The sequence below is a fragment of the Maylandia zebra genome, linkage group LG3 (assembly GCF_041146795.1).
Source record: "Maylandia zebra isolate NMK-2024a linkage group LG3, Mzebra_GT3a, whole genome shotgun sequence".
In the NCBI taxonomy this organism is placed as follows: Eukaryota; Metazoa; Chordata; class Actinopteri; order Cichliformes; family Cichlidae; genus Maylandia; species Maylandia zebra.
The window spans coordinates 18,438,539-18,458,542 of record NC_135169.1 but is presented as its reverse complement, the minus strand read 5'-3'; the positions used below and the strand labels follow the sequence as shown (position 1 = coordinate 18,458,542).

General features: G+C 38.8%; 2 protein-coding genes across 2 annotated transcripts; one reads left to right on the top strand and one right to left on the bottom strand.

Annotated features, from left to right (window-relative positions):
- Nucleotides 1–493: 493 nt before the first annotated feature.
- Nucleotides 494–10,659, bottom strand: LOC101467196 (uncharacterized). Its single transcript, XM_012916290.5, has 6 exons — nt 10,456–10,659; nt 8,044–8,394; nt 5,340–5,553; nt 4,691–4,755; nt 3,579–3,695; nt 494–2,394 (listed from the first exon to the last, which is right to left on the bottom strand). The coding sequence occupies exons 1-6, from the start codon at nt 10,502–10,504 to the stop codon at nt 1,730–1,732; spliced, it is 1,461 nt and encodes a 486-aa protein (XP_012771744.3). The 5' UTR covers nt 10,505–10,659; the 3' UTR covers nt 494–1,729.
- A 726-nt stretch (nt 10,660–11,385) lies between these two features.
- Nucleotides 11,386–17,360, top strand: LOC112429714 (butyrophilin subfamily 1 member A1). The gene is made up of 6 exons (XM_024799704.2): nt 11,386–11,591; nt 12,475–12,574; nt 13,400–13,735; nt 14,772–15,053; nt 15,134–15,224; nt 15,537–17,360. Exons 2-6 carry the CDS (start codon nt 12,484–12,486, stop codon nt 15,586–15,588), a joined length of 852 nt encoding a protein of 283 aa, XP_024655472.2. The 5' UTR covers nt 11,386–11,591; nt 12,475–12,483; the 3' UTR covers nt 15,589–17,360.
- The last annotated feature ends 2,644 nt before the right edge of the window (nt 17,361–20,004 follow it).

The following is a 20,004-nucleotide window of genomic DNA, read 5'->3' as shown; positions in this document are numbered from 1 at the left end:
ATAAAAGCATTTTGTGCTACCAGTTTCACTGTAGCACAATGGACTAAACTTGCCACTTGATGCCTTGACTTTTTTCTTTCTTTCTTTCCGTTTATGAGTGTGGGAGAACATTTTCTCCCAGCACACAAGGACGTTCCAACCTGAATATACACACGGATAACACAAGTCACATGACAATGCATTGGGAAAATGTATGAACGGGTGCAAGTGCTTATTTTTGACTGTGAATGCACTTCAGGAAGCCTGAGGCATATTCTTGAAGACTACCTAAAGAAATTACAAGAAACATTGCCTAAGAGCGTTCGGACTTTGTACCCATTTGTGTTTGTACTTTTCAATGTATTAATCTTTGTCGTCAGTGTGTGCAAATTCAACAAACTTTACAAACCGAGACATGTTTTTGCCCTACAAACTTTACAAACTACAACTTTTTAATAATAATAATAATAATAATAATAATAATAATAATAATAATAATAATAATAGACACAGTTGAAGACATAAAAGTAATACTAAAGACTTACATCAATATAGATATGAAAAGATACAATGAAATAAATAAACACTTAACACCTGGGTTAAGTGTTCCTGGTGGAGTCATCTGACACTTAAAATCGGGGCAGCGATAAAAGCATTTCCTGAGTAAAAAGTAAAGTCAGGGAAATTAGCTCTGATTCATGCCAGCAGAAAGTACACTGGGATAATCAGGGCAGCAAACAAAGGCACAAATGACCTTGTGCAAAACATTAGCAAACAAGAATGATTTGGGAGTCTTTTTTTTTTTTTGGATAACAAAACATTTTTGTTACATGAGCCAGTGAAACAGAGCTCAATGTCCAATGTTTCATCTATAAAAATACAAACATATCAATTTCCATTTGCACAGTTTATGCAAAAACATAATTGGAAATATATTTTTTCTCAAGCCCATTGATACATAACACTATACAAAAAAATACAATAGCAAGTAAAAAAAGGCTTTAAAGTGCAATTATTTCATCTATTGGAAAAGCACTCCTATATGTTAACAAAGTGATGGTGAAATGGCCTGCATTTGTATAGGTTTACTAGTCCCTAAGGACCCCAAAGCGCTTCACACATCCAGTCATCCACCCATTCACACACTGGTGATGACAAGCTACATTGTAGCCACAGCCACCCTGGGGCGCACTGACAGAGGGGAGGCTGCCGGACACTGGCGCCACCGGGCCCTCTGACCACAGCCAGTAGACAACGGGTGAAGTGTCTTGCCCAAGGACACAACGACCGAGACCGTCCAAGCCGGGGCTTGAACCGGCAACCTTCCAATTACAAGGTGAACTCCCAACTCTTGAGCCACGATCGCCCCACAGAGTGTTAACAATGTTAACAAAGAACTGGTTTTTTTCTCCAAACAAACAAAAACATACAAACTAGCCCCAACTCTTAATATGAAAGTAAAAAGAAACAGCCTTTTATATATAAGCAAAAGTATCGCAAGCACCATACATCATGGTCTGGTCCCATTTTTTGACTGGTAATGCAAAGAAAAAGAACGAAATCATGCTTAATATTAAAAACATTCAAAGAACAGGAGACACTGCAGCTGACTGTCAAGCCCCTACTCCGTGCTTCCATCACTGGTGTGAAATTTCAGTTTCTAGTTATTGCTCAGTTAAGGAGTTTCAGTCATTTAAACCGAGCAAACATTGTCTTGCCTTATGCTTGAAATGTACAGCTTACATTTCCTTTACTTTTCATTTCTTAATAAACTTCTATGTTCATCTTCTTCAGGTAAATTTCTCAGGAGGCTGTGACGGTTATGAAATTCAGCTAACTGTGGAAGTCCTGGCGAGTGTCTACGCTGAGGATGGTGGGTGCTTTGATGGGGTGAGACACTGGAGTTGATCATCTGGTGGCTACTGAGAGCAGAAGAAGGGTTGGATGTTGGTAAGTGTAGTTGTAAAATAGCTGGACTGCTGTATATACGGTGGTTTCTTTGAGATATGTGACCAGGGTCTGGAAAGCTGTTTTGCCTTTTGATGATAAGCTTTGAACCCCTGCTTTTGGGTAAGTCATCAGATTTTGGAGTTTTATAGCTGGTTGAAGCTGAAGATGGGTTTGGATTGTACACACTGGTCAAGCTCTTGTTGTCAGGGTCGTGAGTTAAGAGTAGTTTGGAGGGTTTTGAAACGTCTGCTGTGGGTGTGGAATGACATTGGACAGTTGTTCCACCGTTGTAGGAAACAACATTGCTGTCCTGTAGTTTTTGAGTCTCATCTTCGATAAGAAACCCAGACTGTCTTTTCATCTGTCCAATGCTGCCATTTAACGAGCTGTCTGTGCTGTTAACTCTTGTCGGGTGGATGAGGCTTTGATTTGATGTCTTTCTGTTCACTGGCTGCTTTACAATAGCTGTGTAAAATAAAAATAAAAAAGCTGAATCATCTTGTGGCAAATAGAATTCAAACTGTATAGATGGCTATAGGAAAATTATCCAACCTTTCACTTGATTTATGACTTCAGGAAAACAAAACAAAAACTATGATCACTGTACAGACAAAGGAACTCCAAGAAATACACAGATCAGGCAAAACAATATGATCACCCATTGAATATTGTTTTGGTCCCTTTTTCACTGTCAAAACATCAAGATGTTAGAAAAACGTCTTTCAAGTCGTGGAAGTTGTGAAGTTGGTCCTCCATGGACTGGACTTCTTTGTCCAAACACATGTCACAGACGAACAGATTGGATTGAGCTTCATAAACCATTCATGATCCGTTTTTGCTTTATTACGTTGTGTATTATGTTGCTAAAAAGTTCAGGGAACCATTTCCACGAAAGGGGTACATGGTCTGCAAAAACAATTCTTAGGTAGGTGGTACGTATCAAAGTATTACCCACATGGGTAGCAGGAGCAATGATTTTCCAGCAGAACAGTATAACAGGATCTGCTGCTTGCCTTTTTCCAAAAGTACATTGTGGTACCAGGTGTTTCCCAAGTGTTTCCCAGTGTATGTATTCATACACCTTTTATCAGAAACAACATTAACTTTAATTAATTCTTTAATTTGAGCTCCAGTAGCTCGTCTGTTGGATCGGACCGCACATCCATCAGTGAGCCTTGGCTCAACATGAACTCGTTGGTGCTCTGACTTCGTCATCTAGCCATCACAATTTAGGCCCAAATTAACTTGCTCAAATGCCTATGCATACCAGTTGTTCCTGCTTCTGACATTAAGTTTGAGGACAAAATGTTCACTTGGCTCCCTAATATATCCCACCCACTTACTGGTGCCATGTCAGTTATCGTTAATGTTATGCCTGATCAGTGTATACTATTGAGTCAGTCACAAAACCCCTGAGTTTCCACCTTACACACATGTAATTCTGTCTTTGTGTTCTCTATGTAAAGAGCAACTACATTTTTCTTCATCCTTAAAACAAAAACAACAACAACAACAACAACAACAATAAAAAAATAAAACACCAAAACCACTTTGCTGTCATTTAAAAATGTTTCTCAACTGCTCACTGGCAGTCTATATCAATGGCCCTTGCTTTGCATTTTTTTGTATAATTCAGAACTGTGACTCACCAAATCTGAAGCATTTTATGCATGAAAGGGCAACGAATCCAGCTGCAACTAAGAAAAACAGTGCTGTTCCTCCAATGGTGATGGCGATAGTGTGAGGATCAGACTTCATGCAGACACCTGAAATGACATAACATTGTGTTGACATATGAACAGATAATTCATATTATACTTAATATAAAATACCATATATCTGCAAGTTTTTCTTCAAGTCTAATGAGTCCTTATTGGTAGGAAATAAACACCCAGTGCCCTGCCAGGTTTCTTAATCAGGCTACTAGATTGAGACAGTGACACGTGCTAAACTGTACTGCCAACAAACTCAACAGGACTCCAGACAATGTCAAGAATAGAGGCGATATGCAAACTGGCAAGCATGTGGTGCAGAGGCCGTACATAGGTTGTATTGGAGTAAAGATATAATTTGTTATCATGATCTCTAAGCAGCACAGTGGCACGGTGGTAAGCACTGTTGCCTCACAGCAAGAATTCAATTCCACGATCAGGCCGGGGTCTTTCTGTGGGGAGTTTGCATGTTCTCCCTGTGTTTGCGTGGGTTCTCCCCAGGTAATCTGGCTTTCTCCCAGCATCCAAAGACATGCATAAGTGGAAGAGAATGGATGGGTGGATGGATCGGTCTCTAAGTATAGATATTTTGGCTAGAACTACATGATCAATCACAGGTGTGTTCTGCGGTGCCGTTGCAGGGAAGGCAGACGCACCTGTGCATTGCAATCAGCCTAGAATCTGTGTAGGGTCCTATGTTTGGGGATCATCGTTGATGTGTATGGCTGGCAGCCAAGCGTGTACAGCAAGCGTGACAGAGATAATAAAAGATGCGCAAAGCATGAGGGCACACCCAGGTCTGGTGTGGATTTCTTACAGCTTAAAATAAAGACAACAGTGGGTTAGGGTGTCAATCCTGGTGTGAAGTGACATGTGGAAAGCAACTAGAGAGCAAATGGTTAACATAGTGGTCATCTGATAAAACTCCACACACGGTAATTTATAGAAATCCCAATAAAACCTACACATAAACCCCAAATAGATAGCAAATGCATTTAAAAAAAATGTGAATATGGGTGTTTGAATGCACACGTGAAGATCTGGCATACCTGGTATGAGGATCTTTGTTTCCCTGGTCTGGTTAAACTCTGGTTGATGAACTCTGCAGGTGACACTGTTTGACAAATACACAGTTTATACCTCACATCATATAAGTGAAAATCTAATTTCACAGTTAGTTGGTTAAACATAATCTGCAGTATTGTGCAAAAGTCTTGAGCAAGTCTACGTGCAATAAATCACTGCACTTTTTCCCACCTAAAGAATTATATGGGGGGAAGTGCAGTGATTTATTGAAAAGTACAAACACAAATGGGCCCACAGTCTGAACTCTTATAGGCAATGTTTCTTGTCATTTCTTTAGGTAGTCTTCAAGAATACTCATCGGGGTTGCTGAAGGTCATTGAAATTCTCCTTTGGATGTTTATTTTGTGTTGTGTCCTGATGATCTCACAGTGTGAATATAGGGGCCCTGGCTCTCAGGAGGCCAGTCCACAGCAGATAGGGTTACACTGCATGAGAACTACTCCTGACAGTTACCTAATGAGATTAGAGCCAGAGAAACAATGAGTTCTGACGCTGTGTTTTCCTGTTGTCCTATCAGAATATAAAGAGACAGATTCAAGACTTTTGCACAGTACTGTAATAAAATTTAAAAATGCTTATCCAATTATTAATGTCTAAAAAAATATGTATAACCTGCTGGTAGCTCTTTGCAGAGTGGCTCTTCGTGTCACAGTGAAATATCCACGGGCATCTTGTTGTCCTTTGGGGTTTTCCCCATAGATGTTCTTTCCATTGTCATCCAGAAATGTTACCTGAGGCTCTGGCAGCCAGCAGTTTGCTTCACAATGCAAAGTTATGGCATCACCCTCCGCTGAAATCACTGAAAGCCTTGGCTCAGAAACAGCCACTGTAAAAACAACAAAACCAGAAGGTGTGATCATTAAATCTGCCATCCGACGCACCTGTCCTTATTTCTGATAAACCTGTTATTGTTTTTATGTTAAAGTTACATCTATGATGTCAAACCCACACTTTATAACACTCTTGGCTTCTGAAGAAGAATGAAAGACACTAAGTGATACACAGACAATACAAACTGCTTTTACACAATTAAATTAAACTATTTATAGACAGTATCAAATCACAACAGCAGTTGCCTCAGAGCAATTTAAACTGTAAGGTCACAACCCTATGATATTTATATGGAGCTGTGCTTTTTATAAAGTAATCAACTTTTCTAAAGCTCCTTGAAATTGAGCGTTTAAGTAGATGAGTGTCTCCTCCTATAAAAAGACTTTGGTTCCTAAAAGTCTGTTCCTCTGATGAAAGAAAGATTATCTCATGTGAACCAATCCTTAATCATGGCAACTTTTACAGGAGTTTAAATCTTACATTGGTCAAATATTATTAATAGTATAATATGCACTTCTGAACAAGGCCAACTGGCCATATTCCCAGTAAAATAATGAAATAAAGCTGGTGTCATTTGAAGGTTTAGCACACACATTTTACTTTACAGACCCCCCAAAAAATGATGCAGGTACCACCATGGTTGTGTTAATATTTTTCATTCATTAGGGACAAAAATATATCCAAATTTGTAACAATAACAGAATTGTATCTACTATCCCTGGCAGAGGTTTGGTGATGCAATGGTTGCTTGTTTAAGGTCTAATGACTGTGACTCAACTTCAGGGATTTAATGGAGACATGAATGAAACAAGAATTTCAAGAAATGCAATAGTCTCATTTCCTGTTTTTCATTATTGGCAGTGGCAGCTTGATTTAATGTCCACGTTTGGTCCAAATCACATTTAAACAGAGAGACATGAAACCAAATGAGGACACACCGGATATGTTCTTCCGGTCCAGCCCACAGGTGGGCGATTGCTACATGAGCAATGAGGCTAATGATCAACCAGTTCAACCTGTTATGAAACGCCCAACTATTAAAAAGAAAAAAAAAAAAAAAAAAAAAAAAAAAAAAAAAAAAAAAAAAAAAAAAAGAGTCAAATGTGTACACACACACTGAACTCAAAGGACATTCCTGTGGATGAAGCTGTTGTTTGTACTTTAAGCTTCAGAAACGACTCAGAAAACAGTCACATATTTTTAACCCATGAGGATTAAATGTTATGTACACAATGTATTACTTAAAGAGCAAAGTGGAACTGATTCTCAGTGTTTTTCATAACTGCTACTATATTTACAGCCCATACTCAGGATACTTGCCACTAAAGTGTGATATATAGCTGAAAGTAGTGGATCTGTGTTTAAATAATCTCTGTTCTGTTCCTTCCATTTGTGGGCGATCGTGGCTTAAGAGTTGGGAGTTTGCCTTGTAATTGGAAGGTTGCCGGTTGCTTGGACAGTCTCGGTCGTTGTGTCCTACTGGTGGTGGTCAGAGGGCCCGGTGGCGCCAGTGTCCGGCAGTCTCGCCTCTGTCAGTGCGCCCCAGGGTGGCTGTGGCTACAATGTAGCTGCCATCACCAGTGTGTGAATGGGTGGATGACTGGATATGTAAAGCGCTTTGGGGTCCTTAGGGACTAGTAAAGCGCTATATAAATACAGGCCATTTACCATTTGGAAATCTGTTTAAAGTTTCCTTTTTTGGATCTATTATGCTATGTCTTTATCTTTGAACTCAACTAGAGCAGCTTTGTATATGTCACAGTCAAAATATGGTCTACTCGTCTTTCATTGGTGGTTGGTGCAACTCTTCTGTTCAGCTCCACTGTCTAAAAGAAGCCAGTTTCCCCTGTTTCCTATACTTTCTTCTGTTGACCTCCATAAACAGAACATTTGAACAGAAGGAAAGTTTTCTCTAGCAAGATAGTGGCTAACCTTATCAACCAATAAAGCTTGATACTCATCAAGACTCATTTAACTTTGAAGTAGTTTTAGACTGTTGACAACTAAAGGCTGAAATGTGAGAAGTTTTACAAGTGTGTGGATTTATGGACGTATCATTGATTTTTATTCAGTTGCTATACGACCCGAAGAATGGATTCAGATTTTTAGGTATAATTAATAGCTCAATTGTTTATTCAAAAGGAAAATCAAATAGATAGAAGATGAAATGAGATACAGATGCAGAAAAGAAGCAGCTCACAGATACTGTCTATGTTTAAAGAGCTCTGTGCTGTTAGGGGTAGGGTCAACTTATATCAAGGACCACCATCTAACCTAGCATAAACTTTGTGGAGCATGGTTTATCCTCCTGTAATTCAAAATTGTGCCCATTCGAGCTCTGACTCTAAAGTAAAACCCAGATCCTGATCGCATGTTAAATGAATTTAGCTGAATTGGACAAGAACCCAACATTTAAGTGGGTGAAGCACACTTAGGCAATTCAATGGTGAACTCTTTGTGTGGAAATGAACATGAGTGGACATACCCACAAACAGCTCCACTGTTGTAACCTTCCTGGCGACATTTTTCTGGAATATGAGGCACTGGTACTTTCCAGTATCAGGCACCTGCACATTGGAGATCCGTAATGAGATGTTTCCATCTTTGAGCTCTTTCATGATGAGGCTTGTCCTGTATTCGAAGACTGGATTCTTCATCTCGTAGGCCTCACAGCCATCCCGGTACAAGAAGACAACATCTGGCTTCAAGCCTTCCTTGGACCACTCAACAGTCGGAAAGTCTTCCTTGTCAGAGATATGGAAACTGCACGGTAGAATAACATCTCCACCAGCAAAGGCAAGAACGTGCACTGGCTGATCCTGAGCAGAGGATCCACCTAGAAAAAAGAAAAGAAAAAAAAAAAAAAAAAAAAAAAAAGAAAACACAAAAAGGATAAACAACCATATTAAAATGATAAAAACTAAAGTTAATGAAGTAGGCAATAAACAATGTGAGTAAAACTTTACTAGAAGGTATTCAATGCCTCCAGGTGGATTGACTCCTGTATGTTATTCTATGTGTTATAGGTGAAGAGAGCACGGAGCTACAAGGCAAACTCTGCAGTTTACCCGTCTTTTTCAAATCCTGATCAATACTCTGAGTATTGACCAGCAGGATTACAGTTACATTACAGAGACAATCAAGTCTATCCCATATATTTTTAATGCCACGTTAAAGCTATAAGGGCATACATCTGTAACAAAAGTACGACATCCAGAAGAGAAAGCCCCTTTTTAAAAGAAAAAAAATTCTGACACAGTAAACTGGGTTTTTTTTTGTTGTTTCTTTGTTTGTTTTGGTGACATTGTTGATTTATTTTTTCTCTTATCCAGGTTTGGCCATCTTATCTTATTTGAAATGAAAGAAAATTACCACCCAAAGAGCCCGACAGAAAACAAAGCTGCAAGACGTTTGTTTCTGAGGACTTTGAATGCCACAATCAGCTGCTTGCACTTATTATCTTTTTCACCTGCATAACGTTGCAGCAGTACTTTCCTGTGACGCAACAATGACGGCTTAGTCACTCAAATATTCTCTCATCCAATTAATCATGAACTTCTGAATGCACTGCATTTCTGATGGCATTTATTTTTAAATGCATAGTATTTGGTTAATGATACAACTATTGGCACGAGTCCATCTATTGAGGTTTGCACTGGTTGGTTCAGCGTGATTAAGATATTGGCCAGTGATGTTCATGAGGTAAGGTGGGGAAGTCCCCAAACCTGTAAGATGTATACTTTGTACATACATGAAAATGTCCCACACTGTCTCACACATACTCTACGTCCCACACTTTGTCAGGACACAGATAATTGTGACATTTACGTAAGCAAGATGCATAGAAACACACTTTATGTGGTACACCAGTTCAACTGCATGTCAGTGCAAATATCTATTCACACAAATCACATGGCAGCAACTCCTCATTAAGACATGCAGACATGGTTAAGACTGAACATCAGAAACTTTGAACATGGCGCACAGTTCTGCACCAGTTAACAAACCGTACATTTCATTTGATTCAGGCATGCAGTGTGTGCATCTTTAACAATTAAAGAACAATTATGATTAAATGATTGCACATCATTGCTGTTCACAATTATGTTTGTGTTTTTTCCTCTTTCAAGTCCCCCAAATTCCCTCTGCACTAGACTGTGGCATATTTAATTGACATATCTGTTATTTTCTCTTCCTCTCTTATCCATTTATAGATGTATTATATTCGTATTGATTTGGGGTTACTTTTAAATGCGTTATGGTTTTGTTTTTTCAAACTTTGTGAGTAATTACATTAAATAACCATAATTTCAGCACTAGTTAAAAATACTATGACTACAGTGTTTGTAGTAATTATACAGCACTACTACAGAATGTATAATATGAAATCCTGTCTATAATGTTGAAAACTATTCTTTTATTCTGAAAATCTCTTAACACGTCCTGAGATCACTGCAGATTTGAAGCTTGACCTAAGGACGCCGAGTTATTATTTTCTAGCTAACTGGTTTGGCATGATTTACAGAGGTAACGGCAGCAGGTGAAGTTTAAACAAACACTTTCTCGCACTAGTGGAAGACAAACAATCGCAGTATTGCTTGGATCCGCGGCTCGTGCAATGAAAGGTCATGTTGAGCTTGTGCTGTTAAGTATCCTGTTGACGGCCAGGAGTCACTGTTCACCGCTTGGAAAAGTTAATTTAAAGAAATCCTGAAAGAAAAACCTGTTGGCTCCTGTGATCTTTATCTGATAACAGCGATGCATGACGAGGGCGTTTTGCAGTTAACCGAAAATCCCTAACGTTCTTTGGCCCTTCTGATTTACTTTTCTCTTTGACTGAACGTGAATTAAATCGTTGCTCTAAACAAAATCAGCATAACCCAGCTCTTTTTCTTACCCATATAGGATGACAGCAGACTGGCAACCACGAAAAGACGACGATACATCCCTAAAGGACAAAAGACTTTCCCACTCAATTACTGAAGAACCAAATTAAATGTTTCGGAAGTTATCATTCTCTCTGCAGACACCAGAAGCCTTTCAGATCAGTGTGATCAGAAACACTGACTGACACTCACAACCTCAGACTTTTGATCTTGGTTTGGCTGTGGGCGGTGCCGCAGTTACGCTGTTTCTCACCTGCTGTTTCTCACCTGCTGTTTCTCACCTGCTGACACACTGACGCTTCGACACCAACAAAAAAAAAGAAGAAAAAAGGTGGTGCTCCTGACCTCTCCAGGGGTCGCCATCTGGTGTTAAAAATGAAACATTACACTCGATTTACACAGTAAATGGGCTGATGGTGCTTCATCGACATGTCAACTTTCCAGCTCCATAGTTTGATTCGTGGAGTCTGCCGTAGTATATAGTTCGCTTATCTTTGTCGAAGCCTTGTGTATTACTTTAGTTATTATTAGGTCTGAGGCAGTTTCAGGCTGAATTACAGAGCAAGTAAAGCACGTCGTTTTTGCAAAACCTCAATGCAATTTTGCACTGATAACGAGCCTTTGTAGGGTGTTTCTGTTCTTATAGAGAGAGACTGTACGAGTCCAGTTTCAAGTTCATGTACAAAAACGTGTTGATTTAACCCAAATGAAATATATTTTAAAAATAACATAATTAAATCGATTTATTTTACAGCCTTCAAACAAATTTGTCAAAATATGAAAATGATGAAATCAAAGACCACTGTGTGTGTGTGTGTGTGTGTGTGTGTGTGTGTGTGAGAGAGAAAGAGAGAGAGAGAGAGAGAGAGAGAGAGCGGGAGAGAGCGAGCGTTATAGAGAAAAGTGACACCAGAAATGCCATATCAGTGAAAGTGCGCTGAGACACGAGGTTTTATATATCTGTTGCTATATATTTACATATACATGGCATCTGCAAACAACGTTTAGCTTAAAACACTGAGCCATATTATCGTCGTCACGATTTCCTGGTTTTAGACAGGAAGCTCACGCGGCTGATCGCACGTGACAGTGTAAACAAACAACAGAGCTCTTGCGCAGCAAGTCGTAGACTTTTGTTCTCTTTGAGGTAAGTCTTCCTCTTAAATACTTTTGATTATTCTCATCAGAACTGTTATAGAAGTAAAACAGCTTACAGTGTCAAAGGTTTTAACGTTTATGTGCAATTATATAAATATATCGTAACAAATAATACAAAGAAGAAACAAACAACAATACAGTGAAAGTGAACGTGGTATCCGTAACTTTCAGATAGGGTCCAACAGCAAAAGAGGCATCAATGCCTTATAAAAGATGAATGCAAGTAAACAAGGACACAATAGCAGTAAGTCGCAATTCGCAAAAGGTCGATTCTGTTCATCCCGATGTAGCGTTTTCAGTGGGAGAAACATTCCGTTACCCATCCAAGTACAGTCGATTTAAATGTTAAAGAGTTTTCTCAGCTGACGGAAGGGGAGCGTCACAGCAGTTCAGGGGATTTTAAAACCGTCCAACATCGTTTATATGTCTTTGTCGTCTTCTGGCTTTGAGATTAAAACAATAGAATAGAATAGAATAGCTTTTTTCGCATTATATGACATAATAAAATCACAGTTGCGTCTCTCTTGTGAGTCTAAATTTTGATTTAACTTTGATACTTAATGTCATTTAACACAAAAGCAAAACAAAGAAGCTCATGACTAGAGCGACAAAACTAAGCCCGAAGTCAATGCAGAAACTTAACAATCGGTTTATATGAAAAGATCTGGAAGGGGAGTTCATTGTTTTAAAAGCAAATATAAAAAACGAATTAAACACGACCAGAAGAGGGAGAAAAAACAGTCAATGATGAAGAAAAGAGGACAAAACGAACAGAAAATGCTTTTTCTCTTGGAGCAAAATCGCATAATTAGCATGATTTATTTTGATTGTCTTTAATCTCGTTAATTTTACAACTTTTCTTTTTCTTTAAGATTTCCAAGATGCATCTGTGGAGATATAAGTTATCATTGAGAGGCTACAGAGCCATGATTTTACAGCACATGATTTTCTGCCTTCTCCTGATACACAGAGGTGAGTTCATAGTTTTATCAGCATGGTGTCACTTCACATTGCACACGCTGCCTCTTAACTGCGTGCAAAACATTTGTGGTTGAGATCAGTAACTTCCTCCTCCAGAATCAAAGAGCCAACCCACAAAGCATTTCACAATACAACCCCTATCAAGCATTTCTTTGTGTAGTCTTTTGTGTTTTGAATACTCTTTTCTACTGAACGCTCATTTGATGTCGCCATTGGATTATTAGACATTTTTACTGCATAATTGCACTATATGTTTTGTTATGCAACCTTTTGTGTTTCTCCTCCTTAAACCAAAAAACAGAAGCAAAGGCCACATTTTTGGTTGCCTGAACAGGTCATGATTGTTGTCATATATTATATTATATTATATTATATTATATTATATTATATTGAAGTTTGTCTTTTTTTATTATATCCTGGGGTCAGATGCCTTAAGTGGTATGGGTGTAAACAACTGTCATGTGGTTTGACTGCAGTTTACAGTACAGTTTGTACATTTTTTTCATTTTCTTCTCTGAGCTCAACGTCACCAAGGTTAAGTGCTTGGTAAGTTAAGATAAGATAAACCTTTATTAGTCCCACACGTGGGAAATATTTGGGTCATGTAAGAAAGTACAAGTTTAAGAGTAGAAAAAAAACCCACAATAGGTTAGATTATTATTATTATTAGTAGTAGTAGTAGAAGTAATATTTCCAGTTTGGTCTAATTTTATATAAATGTCAACTTGTTTGTAAACTGTAAGAGGTTTGACAGTAACTGTGACTTACACTGTCAGGAATGCTCACTTTACTCCGCTGTTTCCTTTTCCTCCTCAGGGCGGCCTCTCATTGTCGTTCCAGCAGTCGTGGCCACAGTTGGGGAAGAGGTTGTTTTGCCGTGCCACATTAAACCAGAAATGAATGCTAATGGCATGAGGCTGGAGTGGGCGAGACCTGACCTAACGCCCGGGTTTGTTTACGAGTGGGCAGACGAAAAAGAACACGTGGTGAACAAGCAGCCGTCGTACAGAGGAAGGACATCAGTGGTTAAGGAAAAACTGGAACATGGAGACATTTCACTGAAAATCTCAAACGTGACCGTCTCTGACGAGGGAATATACAGATGCCTTGTGCCACAAGTGGGACAAGAGGCCTTCATTAAACTCATTGTTGGTAAGTAAATGCACGTTATATTATTTTTTATGTCCTTTCATTATGTATTAATGTGTTTTAAAGTACTTTGAGTGCTCAATTTGAGTTGAAAAATCTCATGTAACTGAAAGAAAAGAATGCAGACACTGGCTTCTTGTTCTCATGGAAACATTACAAACAGCTTCAGATCAAGTTATCCTTTAGTGTCATGGGACTGGATCCCTACATGGACTAAAAGGATTTTTCAGCCTTTGAGGGAAGAAAGCTTGGGATCCTCTTGTTAATATGTATGGCATGACTCAGGATATGTCATTAACTTCGAGAGGTCTAATTCTCCACTGATGACCTCAAATAGATCTCAAACCCAAACCATACGTTTTGTCAAAAAAAGCAAAAATTAAAATAAGACTTTTTTTTTTCTGTGCTTTCTGTGCGGCTTAAGAAGTTAATTTATTTATTGCCCCCTTAACAACAAATGAATACATTTATGTTCAGCATGCTGTTGCAGTGATACCTCACAGTAGTGTTTTGGGTATTAGCTCTGATGGGTTTGACTGGTGTTTTCAGTGTGGTGTTTACATGTTTTTCCCACAACTGTGTGGGTTCTCTCCCAGTACCCCCACCTCCTCCCACAGTCCAAAGACATGCAGTTAGTGGGGTCAGGTTAACTGGCAGTTCAAAATTGTCTGTAGGCGTGAATGCTTTTTGACTTTATGTGTTAACCTTTCCACAGATTAGCAAACCATCCAGGGTGCACTGTGTCAAAATGCAATAATATTTTCTTCAAAATGCAACACTATGATAGTAATTTGCTTTCATAATAACTAACTTGTATAATTAAGTTAAGTGTATATGTGTCTCTTTGGTTATTTTAGCAAAGTTGTTCCATCGATTCATTTTCTTCTGCTTTTCCAGTTCACTTTTCTAAATTACTAGTCTTTACTAAGCTCCAGGTCACACTGATACCTTTTACAAACATAATCAACCAATAACCACAATGTTGGCACTGTGAATTTAAAGTATTTCTCCCGGTCTTGGTTTTCTTTTCTCTTTTTAGGTGCTGTCTCCTTTCCTAAAGTCACTGTAATAAGTAAAACCAGCAGTAAAGTGGTGTTACAGTGTGAGTCTGCAGGCTGGTATCCAGAGCCTGAGCTGCTGTGGTTGGATGCTGAGGGAAACCTCCTCTCTGCTGGACCTACAGAGACCCTCAGAGGTCCTGATGACCTCTATACTGTCAGCAGCAGAGTGACTGTGGAGAAGAGACACAGCAACAACATCACCTGCAGAGTCCAACAGAGGAACACCAACCAGAGCAGAGAGACACACATACATGTTCCAGGTAGATTTCATGATGAAATGCTTCATATGCTATATGTGAAACTACTGTGGTTTTTAATAATGTTACATGATATGTTCCAGTCCCGTCCTGGTCTTTGAAATTGGTCTTGGTTCCGGGCTTACTCGCCGTGTTTCTGAGTATTCTACTGACCATTCACAGATGCCGAGTAAGGTAAACAAGTCTCTCTTTTTTTCCATTTTAAAATAGTGTTTTTGTCATTACAAGAACATGAAATTTTCTCTACTGAGATCTGAGAAAACATGGCAAGCATGTCAACAATGTGCCATGACCCTAAACTTCTTTTTTCATTTATGAAGAATCAAAATAAAACCAATTCCAAATAGGGGGCAAATACTTTAAAAAGTGGGATAAACTAAGCCAATATTCAAACACAAGTGAATCCTCCTGTCTGTGAATTGTATACATTGTTCTATGTGACCACAAAGAACACAAAATGACAAGTTAACACTGTACTTTTTCTAGGATTCTTGAACATGATGAAAAAGAGGTGATGCTCAAGAATCCAGATGTGTAAACACCACAAGGAACAGCTTTGATAGAAAACCACACAACTCCAGAGGGGCAAGAACTTCGGATCAAGTAAGATCAGGAAGTGGAGCTTCTGAAATATCTGGAGGAAGCAGGAGAGCAGCTGAAGAAGCTACACATTTCAATGACAGGGAAACAGGCTTTGAGAAAGAGTTTATATGAATACAGTGACTGTCATTGTCAGTATCCCTGAACAAAGCACCTGTGCCTAAACAGTCTTCAGCATGGCTTTAGTCTCTCTGTATGTATTTCTAAATGGCAATAGCTCAACTCAGTTCATCTGTGCAAATTGATTGTTACATTTCTTACTGTGTTAGATGACCTGTAGTATCTGAAGTTTCATGTGATGAGGTCATGTAATCACTTTTATTGCATTATAGAGAGTGGATAGCGTCAATATTTTTATCTGAGACATGCAGTTCTGACCATGAGCACAAAAGGTCCCCTTACCATTCAAATCTTCTGTTTATGAGGGAAACCAGTCAGTTAGACAAAAGGTGGCTTATAGGGAGAGAAGCCAAGAAAAGACAGAAGATGAACTGAAAAGTCAAACTGAGGCTTAAAAACAAAGATAAATAAGTATTATTTTGAACTGTGAACCATCCGAAGCTGCTTAGGAGTCCAAGAATAAAACATATTGTCTTGGAAACAAGGAGAATATGCTCCATTTCCCATTCCAGTGCATTATTGTAACTTTGTAACTACTTTTCTGGTTGTAGACACACCTTTTCAGGAAAAACAGCTATTTTGGGTCTCACCCAAAGTCACAGACTGACAATCCTAGTGTAGCTAATTTTGCTTTAAAATGGCCAATCAGGAGCGATGAGCCTCAGGATTGGACCATGTCCATGGCCATAATATAGGAAGTAAAATTAAAATCACTGTAGAAACCTCAAAAGACCCAAAATGTTTTAACTTCATCTAGGCAACCAAAGAAGGGCTTCTTACCTCTAACCTACAGTTGATGACTGTCACTTTCATCAGCTGTTAATTTTGCACTGAGTCTAATAATCTGTGATAGCTACAATGCTAAATCAGAAGCAGCACTTTTCTGTGAGGCACCATTCATAAAGGTCTTGTATTGGAAAGAGTTTTCATAATGAATTTAAGTGCCATGCATGGCAGAGTCGATCTGATTAATAAGAGCTAAACAACATAGTTTTAAGGTCTAAACAGGCTATATTTATATACAGTCCAAATCAAGAAAACTTTATTTGCAAATGAGGCAGCACATCTGTACAATATATAATCTGTAGATAAATAATAAGTTAACAGCTTTATTTATTTTGGTTCTCTTTGTATTGACCTATTCTTAATTATTGTGACAGTCTTTCTTTTTAACTGTATGCACCTCTGTTTCTCTCCTTTGATATCAAATTAATGTATTTCTATTGAAAAATAATACTTGTTAATACAATCTTTGTAAATAATACATTCTTTCTCATTTTTCTTAAATATAAGCCTATTTATTTACTGTGCATGTATCTTGTAACTCGAGCAGGTGCACCTATGTTACAGCTGTGCTACTTAGTGGTGCAATGAGCAGCTCAGCTTCAACTGAAACTGCTCTCTTATTTTATTCTGAGAGAGGACGAGTTGCAACATGTCTCTTGTCATCTTGTTATTCCAGTTTCGTTTTTTCTTGGAATAAATACAGTTTGTTCTACCACATGCTAAGCCCTGCTTCACTAATGTCATTTTTCCTTTTTTAAATATATGTCCTGTCTGGCAGTTTTTGCAATCAGAACTCTGATCTGAATGCTTCGGTGCCAAACACATTTTACTTTTTGAAGATCAGCTCTATACATTCTCTATAGGCTCCACTTGTGTTTCATTTATCTGTTTATTTATTCATTTGTATTTGTTGTTTCCATTATAAAATTTTATATGGTATGATATTATAATATCTAATCAGGGACAGGAAGAAAAAAATATCTAGGCCATCCACAGCCCCCAAAACTACTGAAAACCTGAGACCACACATTTCTTCAACATCCTGCGAAGAAGGAGGGAGGCACCAGATGGGGCAGCCATCCAAGAGGACCAGAGGCAAGGGAGGGCTGTTGGAGGGGTGCTATTAGTATCATTATTATGGAGCCATTCATCCTGTTTTGTTTGTTCCATTATGTAACCTTTAGATCACAGCTCATACCGTCTTCCAGACTGTCAAACAGACTGTACTATGATGCAAAGTGTAGTGCTATGCTAACATTTGTATTTTTGCCTAGAACAGGCAGATTAGCAACTTTTATAAAATGTAAATACCGTTATTAAACGGTACTGGTATGTAAAGAGTGGGAAGCCTTTTTCTCTTTAATTTAACAAGCTAAGTGGCCTATTTCTTTGCTTCTTCATTTTTGTGTCTCATGACCCCAACGTTAACTCAAAATTCTGTTTTGGACTCTAGGTTTGGCTGTAATATTCATCCTTTTCGGAAGTTGGAAACAGCTGAGTCATATTTGTATTATTCTCGTCTTTCCTCAGGCCAGGAGGTAAAGTCCTTCAATAGTATTGCAGCATGATATAATAACTATAACTCTTTATTTTAGAAAATGTATACCCATTTAGGCAATCAGTTGTTTAACCTGCTTTTTCCTCCCACTGCCGCAAACTGTTGCTTAAAGCAAAGAGGAGCAAAGAGGTGCCCTTTGCCAACCTGCCTAAGGACAACGTCTCCACAAATATTGACATTCACTGGTCAGTTTATTAGTATTTGTGTAGTGACAGTGTCTGCTGATCCATATGAAAGAATGCAGCAACATTAACAGAATATTTACCCACCAAAGTGCAGCACATTTTTTAAAAAGAAATCTTGGCAGCTTTAAAATTTTGGTTCGGAAACAGAGATTAATTCGTAGAAAACTGTTACTAGAGCAGGGCGTGGGTCAGTAAGGGAAAACTAGGAATTCACAGGTGCAACTGGAAAAAAGCGGGTACGTCTGAGAAGAGAAAAGAACAAAGCTAGAAAGGTGGCGAGGTGAAGGGCACTGGGGGAAAACCAACAGATATCAGGTTCCTGATGGAATTTTCCAGTCATACCTTTGGATCATGACACTTGGTCTGTGTTACAAAAAAAAAAAAACAAAACCTCATCTTCCAGTTCCTGCTGCTGATACACATAGTGGTAATAGTATCATGCAGTAGGGCATGACACCACTACCACTATCACTATGCTTCACTGTGATGGTGGTAGCCAGCTGATGCACAGTCAGTGCCTTTTATCCTCTAGATATATTGACCAGCAAATTTTGTTTATCATGGTCTGGTCATGGTTTCTCTAACCCTAAAATATGTATGAAAAGCATTAAATTAACTAATTAATTAATTTCAAAGCGTCAAAGCATTTTGTATTCTGAATAATCAGTGTTTTGTTACATTCACTACAATCTTGTATTTTTTGGCTAAGTCCACACACAAATATTTTTTACACATACAAATCCTGATTTACAAGTACAAAATATTTATAACCACAATTTGAGCCCATACAAAACACAAACTTAACAACGTGGTGTATGCTGTACAGTGCAGTGAGGAATGCCCAGACCTCTACATTGGAGAGACCAAACAGCCACTTCACAAGCGCATGGCACAACATAGAAGAGCCACCTCCACAGGACAAGACTCAGCAGTCCATCTGCATCTTAAGGATAAAGGACACTCTTTCGAGGATGCCAATGTTCACATTTTGGACAGAGAGGACAGATGGTTTGAAAGAGGAGTGAAAGAAGCCATCTATGTCCACTGTGAGCGACCATCTTTGAATAGAGGCGGTGGTTTACGACACCAACTCTCTGCCATCTATAATCCAGTTTTGAGATCCCTTCCCAGACGCCTTAACGCCCACTCACATCCTGGGTCATCTGACCTCAGGAAATCACATGGTGGGTGGGGCCAGGTTTCACAATGAGCTCACCCGAAACCCTGGCTGATTGGGACCCACACCCGTTTTCACACCTTGGCTCATGTGATTAGGTAGAGGATCATCAGGGGGTCCTTTGTCCCTCTGTGGGGGGATACTCCCACTAGGTTTATATCTGGGACTCTCCACCATTTGACCTTAGAACTGAAGAAGCTTCTCGGATGAGAGGTGAAACGTCTTCAAGCAACTTAAAGAAGTCCAGACGCTTTTCTTTGCAAGCTCCTTAGACTACAATCACCTGGATGACTGTGTATGTGACAAGCAAGGCCACTAGAGGGAAGCAGAGTATCAGATTGATAACCAGTGATTTCCATTAACTTGGTCTTTTCTAAGAGTGTAACAACGATTGGTTTAATAAGAATTTAAAAACACAGATTTTAAATAGATATTTAACTGATCTTGCTTTCTTTTTTCTTGTTTTCCAGCAATTCACAGAATAAAAATATTTGTGTAAGGCTTCCTCATTACTGTCAACCAATTGGC